Source organism: Callorhinchus milii, unplaced genomic scaffold (assembly GCF_018977255.1).
Source record: "Callorhinchus milii isolate IMCB2004 unplaced genomic scaffold, IMCB_Cmil_1.0 Scaffold8, whole genome shotgun sequence".
Lineage (NCBI taxonomy): Eukaryota > Metazoa > Chordata > Chondrichthyes > Chimaeriformes > Callorhinchidae > Callorhinchus > Callorhinchus milii.
Genome location: NW_024704749.1, coordinates 20,275,901 through 20,295,456, shown reverse-complemented (window position 1 = coordinate 20,295,456; position 19,556 = coordinate 20,275,901). Strand labels below are relative to the sequence as shown.

The window sequence follows — 19,556 nt, the reverse complement described above, 5'->3', positions numbered from 1 at the left end:
GCAAACCCCAGTTTACACCATGTCCCACTGTGCAGGCTTCAAACAACGGCAGCACAGTTAAAAACACAGAAACACACTTGAAACTTGCAAACAAATGGCAGGTAGCATACTTGGTATCAAATGTCCACGTACCTTGACTGAATAGGAGGAATTTTTCTTCTGCATTGGAATGCTTCCTGCTTCACTCTGGAACAGAAATACTGAGTTAAGTGGTTGCAGTTGAGAGTCCCACTTTGTAGCCACCTCAGTCATGAGCACTGTGCTTTTGAATTCAGGCCATTTTCTCAGTCTGGCTTTCCTCCTCAATTTGAAGGAGCCAAATCTAAACCCAAACCCCAAGCTCACTGAGGGCAAAATCGGCAAGTGTATTCCTAGTCCGAGTTCCTCAGCTCCCTACGATCTCTCTTGGTCTCTGGTCCGACAGGTTTCCAATCCTCTGTAAACTGCTGCCCTGGGGTCATCTGTGAAAGCAGTTCTCCCCCTCTCAGGTTTTTCCCCACTCTCTTACAAAGAAAACTGGTTCCTCAGCTCCTCAGCTCACCCCGTAATAAACTAAATTAAGGTAAGCAGTAGTGACATTGACGTGACGTCCCAGGATTGTGAGACAATGATGTGTATTGTGTGCTGTATGTGTACTATGTGTAACCCATGGATATTCATCAACACACGTGTGGTAAACGTGTATATAGAAAAAATGACAGGAGATCTTAATTGACCACCCATGAAAAACCACCATTTTCATTGCTTATTACACATTTCTGTCCATGCACCAGTCTGGCCAGACACTTGTTTACATGTGGCACATAACACATCCAATGTTAGTGATGGGGGAGGGGAAAGGAGTTGGAATGCCAGATGCAGGTGTTTGTGAGTGAAGGCTCCACACCATTAGTGTGGAGTCAACAACAAGTTTCTCATGCTTCCCTGATAATACACCCAAATTAGAGCCGATTTACCGACCTTGGATTGCTCAACGCTCCGTTTGGTCTTTCCTGTGAAGGGAAAGAAGAGATTTTTTTTTAGCTTCTGGATGGGAGCTGGCATAACATTCCTGTTATGAACCTGGTTTTATTTCACCCTGTTCCTGGTTTTATGTCTGTCTGGGACTGACAAGGAACAACGAGCTTCCAAATACATCACAACGCGAACAAGATAATTTTGCTGCAAATGCCAAGCAGGCAACATTCAGTGCCACCATCCGTCCCTGGGCAACTGGAAGTTCTATTAGTCACTGAAGTTACTCACAGAATTGGCAGACTTTCACCCACAAATACACAACCCAACCTTTTGGGTAATAATCCTGACTTATAATTGGATGATAGTCCTTACCTTTGCTGTAGCGCAGGATTTACTTTAAAGTGTAGTGACTGTATTTTGTGGGTGAACTCTCTCAATTTGCGCACAGCAATGACCCACAAACAGACATGGAGTGAGTGACCAATTTTATATGGGGGATTATCAGCATATCAGATTATCAGTATATCCTCTTGAAGCACTTTGTGAGATACTTCGACAACACGATAAGCCACTACAGTATATCAAGGATTATTATTATGATGAAAGGCACCGTATCACAGTGTTCCATCCTTTGTGTAATACAGAGCAAGCAGCACTCAAGTAAGCTTAGGTTTACAGAGCGCAATGACACAAAAGAAATGTCTTAAAGCGCTTCTCACAATCAGATTGATTGGAAATAAATGTTCTGGATGCTCAGACTCACCACTTATATTCTGCACATTTGCTGCCTGTGTTTCATCAGCGGGACCTGACCCGGGCTTATCTTTTTGGTTCCCTTTGTCCTCCTCGGGTTTACTCTGCGCATTGCGCGCATCACCGATCTGAGGCTGATTGCTGCCAGAGGACTGAATGGTGACTCTGGGAACAGACAGTATGTGTAAACATTGGGTGGGGGGTAATCTGCTTAACAAAGGTTCCAATGCTACGTCACGATTTTATACTCTCACCTTTGTTTACCAAAGTCAAAGAGGAGAAGTGTGACGGGCACATCGCTGGGTGGCTTCTTCTTCAAAATACAATAATCAACATCATCTTCCTGTAACAGAGAACAGAAAATTCACACAATAAACAAGGGCTGCACATGTTTTTACAAGGAGGACTGTCGGGGGTGGGGGCTGGGAGCTGAGAGCTGCTCAGTCTCTTCACAGCCCCATACGGATATGTGGGAGCCCGGCAAAGACGAGAAAAGGGAACACGTTAGCTGGTTAGTCCAGGCTGGCTTCGAGGCGAGTTATTTGTGTATTTTGAAGCAGTGTGTGCATGCTTCACTTCCATCCAACCACAGTTACTAGGGAGGGGAGAAAAGAAGTAAAAGCATGTTTGGGAAGATACGATCATTGGAAAAGGATGAAACTGCAGCTGTGAACAAATATTGGTCTGCCTATCAATCAGCCCCTCATCACCTCACAGAACCTGAAGATCTGCCACTCCGCACTCTTGTGTGTAAACAGTGACCGGACTGGCATCTCATATCCATCTCATTCCATTGCCACCAGAAAAAACATATGCCGGGCGGAGCAAAAAGTTATACATAGATAAAAATCTACAGCTCTCTAAAGCGTCATTGCTACAGAGCTGCCCTGTGGGAAAAGGATTGGAGGCCTCACCTTGCACACAGTCACATTGGTGAGATTCCTTAACGACACTCCAGCAGGGCTCAGGAAGCACGCTGTCATATGCAGACGTGTTCACCTTAAAGGCCTTCGGATTGGCAAACAAATGTATCTGAATGTGAAATCAGGCTTCCTGAGCCCCAGTGTGAAACTTGCACCACTTCACAGAAAGCAGACGGTGCTGAGTGCACACTGAATCAGGAGGCCATGGGGTGAGGTGACTGCCTTTTATCTCATTTGCTGCTCCATAAGATGCACCTGCTGTGTAAACACAGCACGCTGGCCAGCACCAGGCAAACCGGACAATATCCCGCTCAAGCATGCTGTGCGCATTCAAACTCAAGATGAGCAGGTTTTGAAAAAAGTATTTTATACAGAATGGTGAATGTGTGGAATCAACTCCCCAGGGAAGTGATGGAGGCAGATTGTGACAGACGAGTGCTGGGGTTTCCCAAAATAACAATAATCATGTTAACTTTTAGTCTAGAGCCTCATCGTGTGCATTTTGTTGGAGAATGTGGCAGTCAATTTGCTCACAGCAATGTCCCACAAACAGCCATGAAGTGAATGGCCAATTTCATCTGGAGGATTTTTGGCCAGGACACTAGAAGGAACTCCCTTCTCTTTTCAAATGGTATTGGGGAATCTAATGTCCACCTGAACAAGCAGACAGGACCTAGGTTTAACGTCTCATCTAAGGACGACACCTCCAACAATGCGGCGCTCTGTACCTTTTGTCATCTTTCATGCTCACTCTCCCGTCTCTCTCTCTCTTACACTCACCACATACAAACACATGCGCTACACACAAACACACACTGAGCCGAGAGAGGGATAGGTCGAAAACATACAAGTCACTGTGCTCGTGGTTTATATATTTGTATATATAATGCACATACTGCTGAATGCATTGCCTTGTGAAACCCTGCTGACATGTTTGCCTACAAACCCACAATTAATTTAGAATTGACAGCAATTCCCTGAGAAGTGCTTTGAGATGTTTCAATACTAGGCTCTGTATCAAATGCAAAGATTGTTACTACACACATACTGCTCCTGGATTCACCCAATTCAATAACTGTGTGATTTTGCTTTTCAAATGTTGCCTCTGACAGGAGCGTGAAACAGAACATGTACACACGACTCTGCATTCAAATGCAGATTCTGTTTCTTCAAAATTAAAATGGATTAATATAAAACACATATAACGAGGTTTCATTCACACTTTGCTGGAACAACAGCAGTGAGCAGTGTTTTTCAGATAAGATAATGTTAGATATTTTAAGATTTTATTACTCCTACCCTCCACCTCCCTGATCCAATCCCCCCCCTCCCCCTTCCCCCTGCTCGGGTCTAAATCCCTGACTGTCAAGCGCCTTGGGATGGCCTACTTAAAAAAATATAATATTTATCTCATCTGCAAAACACTGCTCACTGCTATTGTGAAAGGTGCTGTACAAATTTTGTATTGTATTCTACAGCTCAGGGCTGAGAGACGATTTGTAGCTTACCAGATATGATGAGAAGCCATCATTTTTTGTTCTGTCCAAACTGAGCCCCAGCTGTGAAAAAGGGAAAAGGAACACATATAAGTTCTACTGTACAGCCCATCACAAGCCGGGTGCCCTGAGCACCCACCCATCAACCTCTCCCGCTAAAACTGGCCGACATCTAGTCATCAGGTCGCTGCTGACGCCACTTCCTGCATGCTGCACGTAAGATATGTGTGGACAACACTTACAGGCAGAGACACCAGCAGCTATTTCTACCTTGTGTCTTGTTGTAACAGAATGTTTGGACATGGACCTGAAACAGTGCATCGTAACAGGGACGTGCCCACTGCAGTTGGAATTATAAACAGTTTAACAATTCATTCTACATCAGAAACTGCTGGAGATTTCTGACATAAAAAAAAGTGTTCTGGGATGCTACCCTGCATGAGGGGCGCTTTATAAATGCAAGTTACTATTGTTGTTGTTGAATCCGACAATACGATACTAATTCGCAGAGCTCTCCATGAGCAGCGGGATCTGTGACAACAGGTTGAGTTTCTTATGATACTCGACTCGACAAACCTTCCTACTCATTTATCACAGGATACCAGGCTATAGATCTTTAAACAACTCACTTGTCTTATTCAAAACAACAACAAATACATTTATATAACATCTTACACGTTAGAAGGACATCCCAAGACCTGAAAAGGGGAGCTGTGGATTTAGAGAATAAATTGCTCATGATGCAGCATACCACAGATCTAACCAAATGACAGATACCTGATACGTAAGCGAAACAAAGGTGTAAACTTACCTCCGAATTGTCAATAGTCTTGAGGTCAATCCCCTTCAAAGTCAAACTGGTCATTTCAACAGTCATACTTCCATGCTTGAAGAAACCAAAGGTGTTCAAATGGACCTTATGTCTCACATCATTCTGCAACAGAAAAGCATATATATAAAAAAAAGTGGTCACTCAATCCAAGAATGTTTGTGGGACACTGCTGGGTTCAATTATCTGCCATATTTCACCGACAAAATACACAGTCAATTAAATTTACAATATATTCTGTGAAGCGCTTTGAGACATCTCAACAACGTGATAAGGCGCTATACCAAATGCAAGTATTATTATTATTATCAGCTGTAACCAAAAGCAGTGATCCCACATCAGGGCCAGACTTCTGCTGCACACACTGAGGGCCTCAACCCACTGACCCCAAGAAATAATCTCTCCTTATCTGCCTCCCATCATCTTATACACCTCTATTATCCTCTTTTGACCTTGTGGGCTCTGAAGAAAAAAGCCTCAGTTTATCAACCCTTTCTCTACAGCTGCATATTCTCATTCCAGGCAATATTCAGGTGAATCTCCTCTATACAGACTCCAGGGCTTTTACAACTTTCCTATAAGGCAGAGCCCAGAATTGCACACAGTATCCAACTGAGGCCTGACCAACGTTCTGCACAGATTGAATGAATTCCTCATCTTTATACTCTATTCCCCAACTCTGAATCCCAAAGTCCCATGGCTTTTAATGGCTTTATCCACCTGGGTCAATGCCTTCAATGACCTGTGAATCTGCACTCCTAGATCTCTTTAAGATTTAAGCAGTGTTAAAAACATCAGGACTAGATGTCTGATCAGTTCGGGAAATTCCACACTTTGAGCCTTAATAATTTAAAGATATCGTGTATCAGAATTGACAAAGATTCAATTAGCTTGCAGAATTTATAATAAGCAGTTTCTTGTTGTCATGCAGAGCAGGACATAAACATTTCAATGTCAAAACCATGAAGGAGACTCTTGCCACCAAATAACCTTTAAACTTAGTTACAGTAGATTTGGAGCAAATTCAATATTCTCTGAGGTTTTTCGTGATTGTTAAAATATTTTTCAATGAAAGAATTCCCAGTCACCTCACAGTGTTACTGGCTGACAGTGATTCTACATTATAACCAATATAGTAAGTTATCTGCTACTGATAAGCATCAGTAGCAGTGATCAAGTAGGTGACGGACATTTACCACAAGTACAGGGACATTGATATCGGGCACTTATTTTAGCAAAACACTTCAGCACTGGATGAATCAACAATCCTGCTACATTTTGAAATTATTTAATGTTTTATTCAGTTTCCCACTGCACTCTCTTCACCTATTTTGGAAGTAGCTTTACTTCTAAAACCATTGAAATTTACAGCACAGAAACCAACCATTCAGCCCATTGGTTCTGTATTGAGCATTTCTTTTCAATCCCATTTACCTGCCTTTTCCACCATATCCCTGTAAATAATAAACCCTTGTATTTGCATTCTTGCATTTTACATTGGAATTATATCTCATTGTCAATTGAAGTGACTGGATATTTTGTAGGTGAATGCGGCAGCCAATTTGCACACAGTAATAACCCCACAGATGGCCATGATATGAATGACCAAATTTATCTGGAGGACTTTCGGGAAAATTTCACCTTTGAATAGTGCCATAGGATCTTTATCGTCCACCTGAACCAGTGGATGGGACCTCGGTTTAGCTTCTCATCTGAAGAACTGCACCTCCAACAATAAAGTGCTCCCCCAGTACTGTATTGGTATATCAGCTGTATCCACAAGCCACTGTTAGTAGTAGTAGTAGTAACTAGCTACAAACAGTAATAACAAGAGTGGAGAAGACATTCATAGCCAATCACAAAGGTCTAAACAAACTTTAACAGAATCTTAGAGTGGAGTAAAGCTGGACTAAAGGTAATTAAGTTGTGTGACATCTGGTCCAGTCAGGATTTAAACCAAGTTCATTGACAGCAGCAACAGTCCACAGAAATCAGGCTACTGGCCATGTGTCCTCCTGGGATACAGTTTCACATGCAGCAGGAGTCACATGATAATGATCAGATACACAAACTGCGTGGATGTTTTCCTCCTCCCCAGCCTGAGAACTGTGAAGTTCCACCACCGTCTGATTCTTAACTAACTCAGCACAAACCATAGATCAAACCCAGGTTTGGCATGGGAGGAGCAAAGAAAAATCAAAGTGAGGCTTTGTGCAGGTGGGGTGGAGGAGAGGAGCAACTTTATCTGGAATAAAACCAATTATATTTAATATGTTGCCATGGTGATAAGGGAAGTTAATGATGGCCAATGCTCCAAAGGTATCCATCTAGCTCAGTCAGTATACTGCATTCTCACCCGAGTAAGAAGCTTGTGGATTCAAACCCCACCCACCAGGACTTTGAACTCAGTCTTAGCTGACACCCCAGTGCGCTGCATTGTCGGGAGTTGCCATCATTCACATGAGACATTAAACCGAGGTTCCATCTGCCTATTCAGGTGGACATTAAAGATCGTGTGCCACTTTTAAAAAGAGGAGGGAATTCTCCTGTAGTCCTGGCCAAGAATCCCCCAAATAACATTGGTCACTCACTCCATGGCTGCTTGTGGAGCATTGCTATGCGGAAATTGCTCACCTACAGTCACTCCATTTGACACTTTCACAATTCTGTAAAAAGCACTTTGAGACATTTCATCGCAATAAGTAAGGTGCCACGCAAAATGAGGGAAAAAAAATCTATTTATGACCCAAATTTGCCTGTGGATTGAGTGAGAATTTACACATTTCAGCTTATAAAATGCTGCCAAATGCATTTTTAAACAAAAAAAATCTCCTGCAGTCCTATAGCTCAGTGGTTAGAGCACTCGCCTCCCAAGCGAGAGACCTGGGTTTGATTCCCGGCAAAGTGAAACGTTGAGCAAGTTTCCTTACTTCACACGGCTCTGTTTACTAGCAGTAGGAACCTGGCTGTTAGTCGATTGGCGGATCGCTGTTCCGGGAGTAATAATTCCTTCAAAAAAGTCACTCAATCCACGACTGTTTGTGGGACACTGCTGAGCGCAATTGACTGCCGCGTTTTGCTCACAAAATATACAGTTAATACACTTTAACTTTAACACAGTCAATGCCTTGGGACGTCCTCCTGATGTGAACGGCGCTCCCTATAAATGTGATTTTGTTGTTGTTGTTGCTGTTGCTGTTGTTGCTGTTGTTGTTGTTGTTGTATGCTGTGAAGCGCTTTGAGCCGTCTCGAAGACCCGATAAGGCGCTGTATCGAACGCAAGGATTACCATTATAGGATTATTTATCGCCTGAGAGCTCACACCAGAGACCCTGAGCGACCGCCAAACATCATTCCAGCACAAGAGGAGCAGAGAGGGAGAGAGGGAGTGAGAGAGAGAGAGCGACGAAAGGAAAGGAAGGCGCTGCAGTGTTGGCGCGGGGACTCCGCCGGCCGCTCGGCGCGGGCTGGCGGGAGCCGCTGGGAAGCCCCCGGGGCCGTTACCTTGAGGATCAGGTGATGAATTCGGCCCCAAACCGGCACCGAGAAGAAGCCGCAGAGGAGAAGGAGAAACGCCCGGACCGCGGGACCGCTCAGCGCCGCCATCTTGCTATCAACGTCACCAGCTGGCTCTGCTTCCGGCGGGGGGAGAGGGGGCAGAGGTCATGAGCGGGCGTCATGACAACGGGCCAGCGCTTCTGCGTCAGGCGACGTGGGGACGTCGTGACCCCCACGTCAGGCGGTGACCCTGGACCCACTCCACCCTTCAGAAGCTGAAGCTCACCCAGACCTCCACGTTACAGTGATAGCAAAGATAATAATAATAATAATAATAATAATACAACAACAACAATAATAATCCTCGCATTTGATATCGCGCCGTGTCACGTCTTCCAGACGTCTCAGAGCGAATACATTAATAATAATAATAATAATAATGGGGAGAGAGTGTGCATTCCGTTCCAATAAAATTATCCGGGGAATTTCTGGGACTATCAGCTTGGTTTTGGAGACTCTCAAGCAGACTCTTAAGTCAAGAAGCTGTCAAGATGTCCCCCAGCCCCAGCCCCTGAACATTTGCATGAGTCTGGGTAAGTCCGTGTATTCGATCCGCCAATCGACTTAACAACCCGGTTCCTACGCACTGCACGGTAAACCGAGGAGTGCGGAGTAAGGAAACTTGCCCACCATTTCGCCCTGCCCGGGAAACAAACCCGGGTCTCTCGCTTGCGAGGTGAGTGCTCTCACCGCTGAGCCACAGGATTCCTTTATAACGTAAATCAAGAAATATTCAATCAAGAAAATATATTTTGTTGGGCCACCACTATAATAATAATAATAATCCTTGCATTTGATATAGCGCTTTTCACGTCGGGAGGACGTCCCAAAGCGCTTCACAGAACACACTGTAAAGTGAGTTGACTGTATATTTGTGGGCGAACGCGGCAGCCAATTGCGCACAGCAATGTCCCACAAACAGTCGGGGATTGAAAATGACCAATTTATCATTGTTTTTGGTTTTGGAGGGAATATTATTAGGCTCTGTGTGGAGTAAGGAAACTTGCCCAAGGTTTCGCCCTCTGCCTGGAATTGAACTCAGGTCTCTCACTTGCAAAGCGAGTGCTCTAACCACTGAGCTACAGGACACTACCCTGATTCTCACCTCTGGAATCAGACCTAAACCCAGCCCTTCTCCCAGCCAAGGCGGCATCCAAAGATTCTAAGTCCAATGCATTTCTGGCCAATCCCTTTGTGGTGCAATCCCGCAGTTTGGCAATGTCACAATGGTACTGCAGATGGCGCTCTTGTACAACCCATATTGAGTCCTGTTGTTGGGGGCAGAGCAATGGGGGCTTTCCTCTGCACTGCTGTTGTTTTGGATGTCTGAAACAAGAACATGTTCCACTCTCCAACACTGACGTCCCTCACACGAAAGAACATTGGATGACCATTTTATTTCTAAATAAATGCAGCAGAAACTACCAAAACCTGATTGCTTTCTGCCCTTGATCTGGATTTGAGAAAAAAACATGACCTTATTGGTATAACCGTAACATCGCCCGACTCCGCCACTACCTCACCCCTCAGGCCACTGAAACTCTTGTTCATGCCTTCATCACCTCCAGGCTCAACTATGTAAATGTCCTGCTTGTCGGCCTTCCCAACTCCTCCCTCCACAGGCTGCAGATAATCCAGAACTCTGCAGCCCGTGTTCTCTCCCCCACTCTCACCCGATTCCACTACCCTATCCTTCAGAGCATCCAGTTCAAGATCCTGGTCCTCACATACAAAGCCCTCCATGGCCTCACCCCACCCTACCTCTGCGACTTCCTAACCCCTACCAACCCGCCCGTTCCCTCCGCTCAGTCGGCTCCTGTCTGCTCCACGTCCCCCGACCCACCCGCCCCACCATTGGCGGGAGAGCCTTCAGCCACTCTGCCCCCAACCTCTGGAATTCCATCCCCCAGTCACTCCGCCTCGCCCCCTCCTTAACCTCCTTCAAGTCCCTCCTCAAGACCCTCCTCTTCAACCATGCCATCGGCCACCCCCCTTCCGCTCCCCTCCCTTACCCCCCCAACCCCAGCTCGGGTCTGAAATGCTGTACTCTGTCCAGCGCTTTGGGATGTCCTTCCAACGTGAAAGGCGCTATACAAATGTAATCTTGTTGTTGTTGTATAAACAAACCAACCCCAGTGCTAATGAGTTAAGAAGCAGAGCATTGGTGAGCGGACATGTTGTGGGATAGTGAGTTGGGTGTGGAAGCTCTGGCCTCCCATCATCAACATCATGAGTTCTCAGGGCTATATGATGAATGAGATATCTGTTCACTCTCTTGAGTGCTGCAATGTGACTCAGGATAACAGTAGAGTGGAGTTTGTGGGAGGTATCAGAGGCCTGTGGAATTGTGGAAGCCCTTTGAGACGTCTTGAAGATATGATAAGGCGCTCTATCAAATGCAAAGATCTTGTCATGTGCCCTGTGAAATGCTGCAGGACCCCAAGGCGGGGACACCTTGGTTTCTGCACCTGTGCAAAAGCAATGTCTTAAAGTGTTTTATAAAATTAGATCAATTACAAATGAAATGAATGTTGGTACAGAGGCAGTCTTGCAGCAAATTTGCACCCAGCAACATCCTTCAAACAATAAGATGAGCAGAACAGTTGAGTTTGAGGGCAACGTTTCTGAAGAACTCAGCGCACAACTATTATTATTAAAACAGGAGGTGACTCTCCTCCTTGCAGGGAAAATAAGTGGCGGCTCATTGGAGCTGAGCCATTCTTACCAGCATGGCAATGGGTTTCTTCATGTTCCTTAAAACATTTGCCACATTGATACGGTGAATGCCCTGTGGCAGGTTGTTTCATTTTATGACCAATGTGGAATCTCTGTTTGATTTCCAATTGTTTTTCAAACTCCACTTCCAAACTTCTCCCCACTCAGCTTTTCGTCATCTCTGTAACACTGCCCGCCTCTGGCACTACCTCTTCTCTTGGGTTGACTCTTATCATGACCTCTACACATGCCCACTTTTCAGACTGGTTCAGTTGATACCACTCTCGCCTCTGAGTCAGAAGTTTGCGTGTTGAAGCCACACGGCAGGACGTGGAACTCATACAGTTCAAGGTGACACGTCGATGCCATGCCGTGGGTGTGCTCCAATGTCAGAGATGCTGTCCTTTGGATGAGACATTAAACTCAGGTCCCATCTGTCTGCCTGTTCAGATGGACACTAAAAGATTTCACAGCACTAATCAAAAAGGGAAGCGTTTCTCCAGATGCTCTGGTAAATAATCCCCCAAATAAAATAGTCATTCGCTTTACAGCTGTTTATAGGAAATTGTCTGCCTTGTTCATTTGCATATACAGTCACTGCACTTTAAAGTATATCCTGTGAAGCACTTTAGGATGTCCTCTCGATGTGAAAGGCTCGATACCAAATTGTAAGGGTTATTATCATTGTTTTTAATTGCTGCCCCAGGCGAAATCAGTTCCCTCTGCAGCTTTCACCTGTCACACTACTTGCTTTCGTGTCTCAATATCGACCGAGGCAGAATCAATCAGCCATAAGGAAGCACATCAGCTTTTTCCATCTGAATAGACATTGCTTTCATATGAAAGGTGCTACAAGGTAAGTTGTTAACTATTTGCACAAATTCCTGTGGTTAAGAGAGAGTATGATGGTAGATTCAGATCTTTTATGGTCTGCTGTTTACAGCAGCAACCCCCGCCCACCCCCACGCATGCACAGTTTACACAGCGACTCCCCCACACACACCACACACAGCTACCACAGCGACACACACGTACACAGCTAACACAGCAACACACGCGCACACCTTATACAGTGACACCACTCTCCCACACACGCCGCACGCACACACACACAGTTTAAACAGCGACACCCCCACACACACACAGTTTACACAGCGCTCCCCCCACACACAGCTTATACAAAGAAAACCCCCCACACAGCTTACATAGAGACACCCCCCACACTTTACACAGCAACACCCCTCCAACCATACAGCTTATAGAGACACTCCCCCCCCACCACACACACACCCACACACACAGGTTACACACCCACACACACAAAATATACAGTCAATTCACTTTACAGTGTATTGTGTGAAGCGCTTTGAGACGTCTCAATGAGGTTACAAAGCGTTATATCAAATGTAAGGAACATTATCACTGGCCGTTATTCAGGCCCCTCCCCCTCACTGGCCGTTACTCAGGCCCCTCCCCCCCACTGGCCGTTACTCAGGCCCCTCCCCCCCACTGGCCGTTACTCAGGCCCCTCCCCCTCACTGGCCGTTACTCAGGCCCCTCCCCCCCACTGGCCGTTACTCAGGCCCCTCCCCCTCACTGGACTGTTACTCAGGCCCCTCCCCCTCAGTCTGGCCGTTACTCAGGCCCCTCCCCCTCAGTCTGGCCGTTACTCAGGCCCCTCCCCCCCACTGGCCGTTACTCAGACTCCTCCCCCTCACTGGCCGTTACTCAGGCCCCTCCCCCTCAGTCTGGCCGCTACTCAGGCCCCTCCCCCTCAGTCTGGCCGTTACTCAGGCCCCTCCCCCTCAGTCTGACCGTTACTCAGGCCCCTCCCCCTCAGTCTGACCGTTACTCAGGCCCCTCCCCCTCAGTCTGGCCGTTACTCAGGCCCCTCCCCTCACGGACCGTTACTCAGGCCCCTCCCCCTCAGTCTGGCCGTTACTCAGGCCCCTCCCTCTCAGTCTGGCCGTTACTCAGGCCCCTCCCCCTCAGTCTGGCCGTTACTCAGGCCCCTCCCCTCACTGGCCGTTACTCAGGCCCCTCCCCCTCAGTCTGGCCGTTACTCAGGCCCCTCCCCCTCAGTCTGACCGTTACTCAGGCCCCTCCCCCTCAGTCTGACCGTTATTCGGGCCCCTCCCCCTCGCGGAGCAGTTTCCCGCCCAGGCGCGTGCTGTGGGTGTGCGCAGGCGCGAGCTGCAGGGCCATAGCGCTGGGGCCGGAGCGGCGAGAGAGACAGAGAGAGAGAGAGGACGGGAGCCATGGAGGCGGAGCGGTGATACAGGAGCGCAGTGTGTGTAACCGCTCTGTACCCGCAGCTCTGCGGAATATCGCCGTCCTCTAACTGGCGCATTTACAATTCATTCGCGGTTTGGAATCGGTCGTTGATCATGAGCTGGGGAACGGAACTGTGGGTGAGTGGAGCAGCGAACCGGTCCTGCGATAATCAATTCACAGATCAATTAATCAGTAAACCCTGAGGGAAATATTGATGTGCAAACCCTGATCCCCCCGGTCCGGCCCGGCCCCGGTCCGGCCCGCAGCCCGGAGAGACTTTATTGAAGCGATTCCTTGTTTTTTGTGGCCGTGCTGTGTGCAACGGTGTCGAATACCAATCATTTTCGACCTTTATTTTTTTATTGAACGCCGCAAAGCGTTGCGATGGGACGACCGAATGTTGGGCGCGTGTCGTAATGGGGGGGTGGAGGGGCCGAGCCCGAGCCGTGTCAGTGCGGGGAGGTTGGTGACTTGAGGGGAGGGGGACACGGCGGTGTGCGAGGAGCTCTCGCTCTTCCATGTCCTTTTGTTGTGGTTCCAGTATTTGTTGTGTTTTGGTGGCGAGGTGATGCCTCACTCCCTCACTCACTCCCTTCCTTCCTTCCTCACGCACTCCCTCGCTTTCTCCCTCCCTCCCTTCCTCCCTCCCTTCCTCACTCCCCTCCCTCCCTCCCTCCCCTCCTCCCTCCCTCACTCCCCTCCCTCCCTCCCTCACTCCCCTCCCTCCCCTCACTCCCTCCCTCCCTTACTCCCTCACTCCCCTCCTCCCTCACTCCCCTCCCTCCCTCACTCCCTCCTCCCTCACTCCCTCCCTCACTCCCTCCCTCCCTCCCTCACTTACTCCCATCCCTCCCTCACTCCCCTCCCTCCCTCCCTCACTCACTCCCTCCCTCACTCACTCCCCTCACTCACTCCCCTCCCTCCCTCACTCCCCTCCCTCACTCCCCTCCCTCACTCCCCTCACTCACTCCCCTCCCTCCCTCACTCCCCTCCCTCCCTCACAAGGCAACGGTCACCCGAATCGCTTCCGCTCCGACCTTCTCAGGTGCTGTGGAGGGAGAGAGATGAGATGTTGGATGGAGAGCGTTTGCGTTTCGGAGGCTGTCATGTTACTGCGCTTCGTTTTCCGAGAGCAAACGGAGATGGTCCTTTTTTTAAACAAAACACGCACACACTCACGCACACACACACACACGCACATAACCGACCATAGCGGCCATTCATTTGATCGCGGTGTGCGATCGCTGGGTTCAGAGCTTTGCACGTTACTATATCAGGGAGAGGAAAGGGGACAAGCGTGACAAATAGGAGGAATATAATAATAATATAATAATAATCCTTGCATTTGATATAGCGCTTTTCACGTCTTCTCGACGTCCCAAAGCGCTTCACAGAGTATACCGTCAAGTGAATTGACTGTATATTTGTGGGCGGACGCGGCAGCCGATTGCGCACAGCGGCGTCCCCACAGAACAGTCGTGGATTGAAAATGACCAATTTGGACGCATTTCAGCGTTAAAGGCATATTCCATAATGACAGTATTATGGAAAGAATCGGTTGTGCAAAACGCGAGGCAGGTGAGCTCAAGGATTAGCGATGATAAACTTTGAACCAGGCCAGCCGAGGGATTTGGGAAATAAATAAATAAATAAAATGTCTGTCTGTGTAACAGAGCTGGATGTTTGTTCCTCTCTCTGTTAATGAAATTGTATTTAGCTGTTTTTTCGAGATGAGGAGCTTTCCAGTGAAGGGATTAGCAATGATTGCTTTTGGATTTTCCAGTTCAATGTTGAGCACCTGGTTGAAACTGGACTTGGTGTAGTTTTAGGATTGCGTTAGTTTTCAGAAGCTTTGCAGAAGTTGGAACAGTATGAACGACTTGTGATTGATTGGGACAAAGGTTACTGGTTTAGTTCCCCGGTTGTCTGCTTTTAGATCAAATTTAGGTATTTTTGCAATGTTAATGTCAAAGGGAACGCAATTGTCATTCATGACGAGGAACATTCTGATCAGTGATGGCTGCATGCCAAGTGCTGCCAAATGGAACAAACCAAAAGCAAAAATTCCGGATAACCTGCAGTACAGTTGTCATTAAATAAACTTGCAGCAGTTCTGTTACAATTGCTGGTTCCAATTTCACATTCTTCGTGTGCAGCAACATCCACAAATAACGATCAACCAAAAGCCAGGAAAAGCAGAATGAGTTTCAAAGCAAAACAATGGATGGGCAAGGGTTTGAGTGACAGTTGCACCAGTTTGCAGCCACGTTTATTAGAGCATCAGAAACAGTTATCTATTCATGTATTAATCAACACCAGTGATGGTGATCCAGTCATTAGTCCTGTTGTAGTCATTATGTGATTATTGTACTTGTACTGTCCCCCATGAAAACAGACTCAAAACCCAAAAATAGGATTTATAATAAACCTTGCATTTGATATAGCGCTTTTCACGTCTTCAAGATGTCTCAAAGCGCTTCACAGAATATACTGTTAAGTGAATTGGCTGTATATTTGTGGGCGAAATGCGACAGCCAATTGTGCACAGTAGTGTCCCACAAACAGTCGTGCATTGAAGTGACCAATTTTATTATTGTTTTCTCTTGAGGGATTATTATCAGGTGTATGGAGTAAGAAAACTTGCCCAAGATTTTGCCCTGCCGGGAATTGAACCCAGGTCTCTCGCTTGCGAGGCGAGTGCTCTAACCTGTGAGCTACAGGATTCCTTTCGAATTACAATCTGAACAACGTGACTGCCTTAATCATTCTAGGGTATCTTTCAACGATGCACACTTTTCTTTTCATTGGCTGTGCTGACAGGAGCTGTCAACATGGTTCTAGAATCATAGTTTACAGCACAGAAGGGGCCCATTTGGCATTTCATGCATGTGCTGATGATGGCTAATGTGCATCATGCCATTGAAGATATTTTAAAAGAGATCGAGATACCTGGGTAGTAGAGATGTTAAGGGGTATGGAGAAAAGTTGGACATTGGGACCAAACAATCTACTATAATAACAATAATAACAATATAATAACAATCTAGCTATAATAAACTGGTGGAACAGGCTTGATGGGTCAAATGCCCTCCTCCTGTTCCTATTTTTATTGACGCACGTGAAAGTGATTTGACAATTGTTACACCATTCCTGGATTTCACGTTAAATGCAGCACTGGGGAACATTGTTGTTGAAGGTGTCTTCCTTTGAACCCCTGCAAGAAGTTGCTTTTGTGTATATGTTTGGTGAGTGCAGGTTGTGCATTAATTTCCCCACAATTGAATAATACATTCTATTAAAGCTTTTAAAATGAAACTGTGCATGAGTTTGTGTATTTCATAGAGGAAGGATGTGAGTAGGGGTAGACAAGCTGCCAATGGGACTTAAATCTAACCTGGCTAGTTGGTAGCATTCTTGTCTCTGAGTTGGAAGGTTTTGGGTTCAAGTCCTAAGTTGAACTAGCAGTCTAGGCTGACACTCCAATGTAGTGTAGGGGGGAGAGGGATGCGGTTCTTTGGGTGAGACGATAAACAGGACTTTGTGGGTCCTGTATGCCTGTGGATGTTAAAGATCCTGGGATACTATTCGAAAAGAGAAGAGAGTTTCTCCCTGTGTCTGGCCAACAATCCTCCAAATAAAATTGGTTATTCACTATATACTTTGTGGGTCATTGCTTTACACAAATTGGATACCATGTTTTCTTACTAATAAACAGTCCCTGTGAAGCCTGTGAGCCCTTTCAGACTTCTCACCACATTACAAGGTACTATATCAAATGCAAGGATTATTATTGTTATTATCATGGACTTCCAATCAGAGTTTTCTTTTACAATTTACATTTATATAGTGCCTTTCACATTGTAGGATGTCTCGAGGCATTTAGCTCTGCTGGAAATGATGCTTTTGCCTTATAAAAATCCATTAGACTCTTAAACCATAAGGATCCTGTTTGAATTTAATTTTAGCAGTTTGTTGTGGGCATGGGTCCACATCACAAACTGCCAATAAATCAGCACAACTCGGCAAGCTCACCCAATGGTCTTGGGAAATGAGGCCTTTTGTTGACATGGGACAGAATAGATGTGTTCCATCCAACAACTTGCTGAGGAAAAAGTATTTCCAGAAAAAACATGACATTTACACCTTTAATGCCAAATGTATTTTGCTCTCCTAGTTTTCAGTGCACATTTTTTCCAGTGACATCATGTGTTGAATTTCAGACGTGCTTCTCAAGTGAGTGGTGAACTCATAGCATCATCTGGTGGAACAGTTTATTTGAGAGTGGGGAGCAACATCATTTGGCAATAAGTATTAAGTTGTATATTAAGCATTTTCAACATTTGAGCATATTGCACCATTTGTCGGATGTTTTGAACTATCGTCTTGGTTATAGCTTTGGTTTTAATAAGACCGTTATCTGCAGATGAGGTTAACATAATAACATAAAAAGTAGATTTCTGAAATAGCAAAGTAATTTTTAGCCCCAAAGAGAATATATAACTCCTAATTTGAAGCTTGCACTTTGTTGACGGATCCAAGAAAAATCTTTAAGCCATAAATACACACAGAATCTCTAACTGATCTAAATAGGAGCGAGTACTTGGTTTGATTTTTTGCAGTTGAAATGACGGCTTCCTATAGTACAGTGTTGGGCTGTGTTGGTTCAGTATTTGGTGTGAGACAGTTATCTGCTCAGCTGAAATTACAGTTGATTCTAGTTAGCTTGATTCCAGTCAGTTTGTGGTTTCAAGCTGCTGTTCAGTTGTGTGGGTTCATTTTGAAAAGAACCAGGTCTCTGCACATTTCCCTTGCTGTATTGCAGACACGGTTTTATTTATCTGTTTCAGTGTCTGCCGCTTTACCTTTGTTTTCCTCATCTTATGCCCTGGTTTGTTCTCCAAAATTGGGATTGAATTGTTCTTGGGTCTTAAATTTAGGCCAGCAGCTTATAGAAGATGTATAAGATTTTGTGCAGTGAAGATACTTTGGTAATCATTCCAAGTTGCCTTTAGTGGATTGCCATGAGTACGTTTGTCTAAAAATATGTGAGCAATGGCTGATTTCCGACTGTTCCATTTAACTGTTGCTTCAATTTCGAGAAAGGAGAAGGAGGCCCATATCTCTGTACAAACCGGAAACAGGTTTTTTAAAAAAGCAACTCTTGTAGGAAGGAAGAAGTTGGTATGATTGATACAGTGGCTGTGTTAACAAACCAATCCATGTAATTCTGAAATATATATTTGCATTTTAGGAAGTGAACTGTGAGATGGAGTATTCAACTAGTGAGATATCCAACCTACGAAAGTCAAAGTCACAGATCAAGGTTTTGCTTACAGCTCAGTTCTGGATTATGCTGCTCCCATAATGCTTGTAAACTATTTCCTGATGGCATTTTTTAAAAATGTATAGAAGCATTGGAAACCTTTCATGACCAAAGTTACAGTATGCAATGTTATAATAATAATTCAACATCATTACACTTGATATAGCCCCCTATAATATTTCAGACTCAAAATCTTTCAGAGTTTCCTGTGGAGTGAATCTATTTTGTGGGTGAACTCAGCAGCCAATTTGCACACAGCAATGTCCCAGAAATAGCCATAAAGCGAATGTCCAATTTTATTGCGGGTATTGATGTCCAGGACACCAGGAGAAAGTTCCTTCTCTTGTCAGTTAGTGCCATGGGATGTTGAGCGTTCATCCGAATAGATATTCAACTTCAACCCTGTCTTGAAATCTCCCCCTCCCTGTTCATACAATCTCAAGCAGAAGTTCTCAGTTTGTCTTGCTCTTCCTCCATAATTCATCTATTCTGTCTACAATTTGTACCTCAAAATAGAAACCATTTGAGCATATATATCTTTCGTCTTATTCCTAACCAGATATTTGATACAAAAGTTTAAATAAGGCTACTTTTTCCAGAGGTGGAACCAAGTCAAGATCTGATTATTAAGTTAATCGCTCTGTAAGAGACTTTTTTTTAAAAAAATTGTTCTTGTGAAATCTTGTATAAATTGACAAATTTGGCTAAGGAACGAGGAAAACCCTGAA

The 19,556-nt window shown here is 45.5% G+C and overlaps 2 protein-coding genes and 1 non-coding gene across 3 annotated transcripts in view; 2 read left to right on the top strand and 1 right to left on the bottom strand.

The window, feature by feature from the left end:
• The window catches only part of gpr107 (G protein-coupled receptor 107), a 36,551-nt gene extending 27,971 nt beyond the window's left edge, over positions 1 to 8,580 (bottom strand). Inside the window, exons 1-7 of the mRNA XM_007902824.2 lie at positions 8,463 to 8,580; positions 4,941 to 5,063; positions 4,142 to 4,192; positions 1,965 to 2,053; positions 1,721 to 1,875; positions 961 to 992; positions 133 to 186 (exon numbers count right to left, since the gene is read on the bottom strand). Of these exons, the coding sequence (XP_007901015.1) occupies positions 133 to 186; positions 961 to 992; positions 1,721 to 1,875; positions 1,965 to 2,053; positions 4,142 to 4,192; positions 4,941 to 5,063; positions 8,463 to 8,564 (606 nt within the window). The 5' untranslated portion in view covers positions 8,565 to 8,580. The remainder of the gene's footprint in view (positions 1 to 132; positions 187 to 960; positions 993 to 1,720; positions 1,876 to 1,964; positions 2,054 to 4,141; positions 4,193 to 4,940; positions 5,064 to 8,462) is intronic.
• trnag-ccc lies at positions 7,796 to 7,870 on the top strand. Its single transcript has one exon. It is a non-coding gene; the product is annotated as a tRNA-Gly (tRNA).
• A 4,818-nt stretch (positions 8,581 to 13,398) lies between the features above and the next one.
• Positions 13,399 to 19,556, top strand: part of LOC103184676 (formin-binding protein 1) — a 114,196-nt gene continuing 108,038 nt past the window's right edge. Inside the window, exon 1 of the mRNA XM_007902826.2 lies at positions 13,399 to 13,642. Coding sequence (XP_007901017.1) covers positions 13,619 to 13,642 — 24 coding nt within the window. The 5' untranslated portion in view covers positions 13,399 to 13,618. The remainder of the gene's footprint in view (positions 13,643 to 19,556) is intronic.